Source organism: Nematocida major (assembly GCF_021653875.1).
Source record: "Nematocida major strain JUm2507 chromosome Unknown 2425, whole genome shotgun sequence".
Taxonomy (NCBI): Eukaryota; Fungi; Microsporidia; genus Nematocida; species Nematocida major.
Window position 1 is genome coordinate 1 of NW_025952923.1, and position 5,364 is coordinate 5,364.

A 5,364-nucleotide genomic window follows, 5' to 3' on the forward strand; every position below is an offset into this window, starting at 1 on the left:
TGCTGTATTCTGAAGAGACTTTGCAGTTTATACTCATGCGCAGGAGCAGAATAACCCGAATGCATAGGTTTAAGAGGCTGGGAAAACAAACAAAGTCTGCAGCTTCACTATATCACGTGAATACTTCCGTATCACAAGTGAGTGCTGCAAGTGGGTTTTACTCTATAATTTCCTGCGTATTTTTTTGCCTGCGGCTGTTTCACAAATAGGTAAGCTCGTTTATTTTTCTGCGCGTGCGACGTACTCCTTCGCCATATCGAGGACTTTAGCCTCGTTCTCTGGTGTGCCGTACTCCTTCTCGAACTTCAGGAATGTCTTGAAAATGCTCTTAACAGCTGCCTCTGGGAGCTCTGTGGAGGAGACGGACTTGTGCAGGAGGTTTCTTGCGTACGCGACATCCGCACTCTTTTCAATGCTTCCAAGCTCCAGGGCGATGTACTTGATTGTCCACTCCTCCTTCGCCTTGTTCTCCACCTTTGCGATCTTCTTCTCCATTGCGGCTCTTCCCTCGTTCTTAGCGATGTGATATAGTGTCTCTGCGTGTGCCACTTCCACTGCCTTCCTGTCGGATGCCTTCATCTCCGCCCTCTCCAGGAGGCTCACAACCGATGCAAGTTCTGCGGTGCTTCCCTGCCTCTTCGCCCCGAATATGAGCTCCTTATATCCGAACGGGGATTCGCTCTTCTCCCGCACAAATCTCATGCAGAGTTCTCTGTGGAGGTTTCTGTTCTGGGAGTTTCTTGCGGTGTCGATTGCCTTCTTCAAGAACGTGCACCCGTCTCTCTTCACTCCCTCGTCGATTGGAGCCAGCGTCTTCTCCGTGAGGGCTTCGCTTGTTTCTCCGAGGAGTCCTGCGTAAATCAGGCACATCTCCTTCTTAGACTCAGGGGACTGCAAGTACGCGAGGGCCTTCTTGAAGACCTTCAGCATCTCCGCAGGGGGGGCATTTTGCATGCGCCTTCTCCACGGGTCTACTCCGTCCTTGCTGTTGAAGAGCTCCATCTGCATGTTCTCGTCGTGCTCTGAGTCCTCGCTCTCGCTCTCGCTCTCCTCCTCGTGTGCGTATGCGAGGGGTTCCTGCATGTGCTCTGCCTGCTCGTCTCTTGCCTCCTCTGCGGGTGCTGCCTCGATTGAGCTGAGCACTTCGTACTTCTTGATCGAGCCCTCGAGTTTTCCTGCCTCGTAGTCGATGTCGAAGAGGACTATTTTCACCCTCTGCCCTACGTGCACGAGAGTAGCCCAGTCCTGGACGAATCTGCTGCTTATCTCCGCAATTTGCACGCGAGCCACGACGTGCTTCGATATTTGCACGAATGCCCCGTATCTGTGGATGTTTATGATCTTTCCCGTAACTATTTGCCCGTTTTTGAAGGCTTTAATTTCCTTAAGGCGCATTTCGTCTTTTTTCTTCTCGTGGGCCTCCCTCTCCCCGTGGGCCATGTCCTTCCACAGGACTCTCTTCTTCCGGGGCTCCTTCAGAAGGTCTCTCTTCTTCGCGTGCTCTCCGACTGTTTCCATGTACTCCCTGGGGATTTGGGTTCCCTTGAAGGAGTTCTCTGCCGAGGCAAGCTTTTTCACGTGGATGTAGTGGACTGCTCCCACCTCCGGCACGGAGTACTCCGTTCTCTTGATGTTTATGCAGACTCTTCCGAAGGTACTGCACACCAAGTAGTCATCTCCCACTCTCCGGACGACTCCCACGACTCCCGTATTGATCTTTGGGGGGACCTGCACGTTCTTCGCGTTTATAAGGGACTCCTTCGCCGTAACGACAATGGAGTATCCCCACACGTCGTAGACTCGCACGGTTATCCTCTCACCAACTGAAAAGGGGGGAAGAGATCCCTGCCTGGAAATATCCGAAAAGTGGTCATCGTACAAGACTGCGTGCATCACCTCGTCCAAAACGATCTTTGCTACCCCGTTTTTCTCTATGCTGCGGACCTCTCCAAGGAAGACTTTTCCGACAAGGTCTGGGCTCGGGAGGTTTTTGTGCACTTCATTGAAGTACTCTTCGTACGGGACTGCGTGCACGAGGGATTTATCCTCCGAGACAAACGCAATAATTGACGTGTGCTCGTCATCCTCGTTCAGCTCCTCCTTGCTCTCGACTATGATGCTTCCCAGGCCGAGTGCATCTGCGGTGTACGAGTAGTACATCTTCGTGTACTTCGGCCTCTTGTCTCCGAGGATGTACTTTGGTCTTCCCGTTATTCTCGTCCTAACGACAACTCCTGGGGAAACTTCCTCTTTTCCTCCGATGTAGACTTCCCTGTCGACACTATCCCGGAGAAGGTACGTGGAGCCAGCGACTGCTGCAACCTGGAAGACTGCGAGTGCGCCTTTCTTGTGCTTCTTCTCTGTCTTCACAATAGCTGTTTTTCCAGGTAGACCCAGCGCAACGGAGTATCCCATCTCCTCATCCGCCTCGATGAGTCCGGTCACTATAGAGTCATTCTTCACAGATTTTTGGATGAAAAACGTGCACTCGTACCTTCCCTCCTTCTCGCCGAGTATAAGAAGCTCAACGCAAAGATCCCTGGAAAAGTGCGGAATCATCCTCTTGGTGCTAATTTTAAGGGATCTTTCGTCCATCTCGAGATCGTTCTCTATTGCCTTCTTGTGCACCACGCCAACTCTGCCGTTTGGAAGCCTAAATGTAAGCCTGTCTGCCTTCTCCAGATAGAGTGCTCCGATTACACAGGATCCCACAGGATACACTATTTCGTCTGAGTCCAGCTTCTCTTTTTTAACAGCTCTCTTCCCGAATAAAATTCTCGTCATAAAAAATATTCAGTTGCTTGTAATTATATAGAATATATCCCAGCAAAATTTGGAAAAACTTTTTATGACCTCGCGCCCTTCTGATTACGGCCTTAGTTTTCCCATTTACGCAGAGATACTGCAGACGGACTCTTTTGTGGAATGTATGATGAATAACCACTTTCAGGTGGTAGTTTTTGCTGCAGTATTTGGAGTGATATCACTCGCATACTGCGCCTTTTTGCTGCTGCAGACACGGGCTGATGCCAGTCGCTCGGAGGAGGACGAGGAGGAGGCAAAGATGAGAGGCCGCCTGATTCGGGCTATCCTCGCTGAGAAGCAGGAGGAAGAAGAGTCTGGGATCTCCCCGGAAAAGAATCGGGCAGCCGGAGAGCCTGAGGATGCGACTGAAATGCAAGTGCTTTTTGAAGGATCTAACCCCCAGGAAAAGCACGTCTCCCCGACGTTCACAGAGGGAGAAATTGAAGAAATAGTGCGAGAAAGCAGGAGTCTATACACGGTGGAATTCCCCATTTACACCTCCCTGGCCAGTATTACGCCCGTACAGAGGCTCATGATCAACCAGGTAGGATGCTTCTCCCTGACGATGCTTTTCTTCCTCGTGGGGTACTACTTTCTCCCAGTTTTCCTGCACATGGAGCAAGTCTACACTGAGAAAAGCCTCAACAGCTTCATCGATGACTCCCCCCTGGAGACTGCGTATACGAACTTCACCCAGCTAAAAATTGCAGTAGAGAGAAAGATCCCAGAAGTGAATGGAGTTCCTGCAACGAAGGAGGCACTGGAGAAGGCAGAAACGTGGTTTTCCGTCCTGAAGGATATTTGCGTCTCGAGCAAGTGCGTGCAGTATTTGCAGGTCTTTGACATAGACAGCCTGGAGGAGTGCAGCTACAGAGACCCTGCGAAAGCCGAGAAGTTCCTGGGGGTCTTCGAAGAGGCACTCAGAATCACTGCTGACTCCGTGGAGAAGGCAAAAAAACATCTGGGGGAGGACGATGTGAAAACTCTCCTGAAAACACTTAAGTCCAACTTTATTCCCGTGTACGGCATTGCAGCGTCTGATCAGACAGTCGATGGAATAACGCATATTCTAGCGCACAGTGTCGCTGCGCTTATGGAGAGGGATTTGTCGAAGGTTCGCCCCGAGCTTTCCAGCGAGTTCCAGTCTGTTCTAATTGACAGTCTCTCGATAGTCCTGGAGAAGGCAGATGAGACCTTCTGCGGAATGCTCGATGCAGTCGTAAACGGGGAGAGTCCAGAGCGTGTTTTGGCGCTGAAGGAGAAGTGTGTGCGCACGCTCTCCCTCCTGCGGGGGCTGAAGGAGGGGGCTTTCCATGGATTTGCATCTGGTCCTCAGATTGCGCTGATGGACTCCGTTGCTGCGAACCTGGAGAGTCAGAAAGTGGCTACAGAAGCCCTCGTGAAGTTTGTGGATGGGTTCCTGGGGATTTCCATGCAGGATTCTTCGTGGGAGAAGAGTTTGAATGTGGAGTTTCTTAAGAGCGTGCACAAACAAATCATAAAAACATCCGGGGATCCCCCACTCTCAGCACACTTTTGGGAGACGATTGAGGGGCTGGTGAAAGACCCGAATTTTTCGTACCCGAAAGAGTTTCTGCGTGAGATTTCTATGACCATAAAAGACAGCTGGCTCCATGGGAATACGAATGGGAAGTATTTGGAGTATGTTGCGGCGTTCTGCATAAACAGAGGGAATCTCCGCCCCCCTTTCCAGGCGAGGGTGGAAGACGCGAGGAAGAATCTGAAGATGATTATTGAGCTTGGGAGGGATATAAGCACTCCGAGCCTTGTCAAGCAGCTCACAGATGCATTCGATACAATGGCCAAGCACAAAAACACGGGGAAAGACGCAGAAAAAACTGTGCTTTTTTTGAAAGAATTAGTACACTTTTTGTTCCTGTACACTCCGGAGCAGGAGGAGAGAAACAGGGCGGAACTTTCCAGGATGCTGTGGCAGCTCGTGAAGAGTCGGGTAGACGCATTTGCCAGCACGGACTCCACCTCCTGAGTGGGCTGCAGCATATATCTGGAGTATAGACGCGGATTTGTCCGTTATTTGAAGGTTTGCTGGCGCCTGTATAAAGCCACGGTAGAGTATGCGCGTTTAAGCGTTGAACCGAGTGAATAAAGGACATAATTCTGCAGGATTTACCCATTCTCATACTGCACTTTTCAGCGCCCAGCAGGCACGGCAGGAATTACTCTTTATTTGTTGCTGCCTGCCCATATAGACTATCCCCGTTCTTCATATCCGCAGCTACTCCTTCACAGAGCAGTCCTACTATAAATCTAGTCGTAATTCTTCTGGAAGTTCTAAGTGAAATTCACAGTCTTTATTGTTTATTCGAGCGCTTAGATACTTATTCGGGCTATTCTAGTTGTAATTCTTCTGGAAGTTCTAAGTGAAATTCACAGTCTTTGTGGTACACCAGTAGCTTGTATCCCACAACTCTGAGCATTATATTTTTAATCAAATTGAGCATAGCGGATCGCATCAACCATCAATTTGATGGCGCACAAAAGTATAAATACATGCACTAAAAATAAAAAGATGGATTT

General features: G+C 49.9%; 2 protein-coding genes across 2 annotated transcripts; one reads left to right on the forward strand and one right to left on the reverse strand.

The window, feature by feature from the left end:
• Window positions 1–219: 219 nt before the first annotated feature.
• On the reverse strand, window positions 220–2,784 carry NEMAJ01_2196 (uncharacterized protein; the record flags this gene model as incomplete). The annotated part of the gene is made up of 1 exon (XM_047916034.1): window positions 220–2,784. One exon carries the CDS (start codon window positions 2,782–2,784, stop codon window positions 220–222), a length of 2,565 nt encoding a protein of 854 aa, XP_047771991.1.
• A 64-nt stretch (window positions 2,785–2,848) lies between these two features.
• On the forward strand, window positions 2,849–4,813 carry NEMAJ01_2197 (uncharacterized protein; the record flags this gene model as incomplete). The annotated part of the gene is made up of 1 exon (XM_047916035.1): window positions 2,849–4,813. One exon carries the CDS (start codon window positions 2,849–2,851, stop codon window positions 4,811–4,813), a length of 1,965 nt encoding a protein of 654 aa, XP_047771992.1.
• Between the last annotated feature and the right edge of the window lie 551 nt (window positions 4,814–5,364).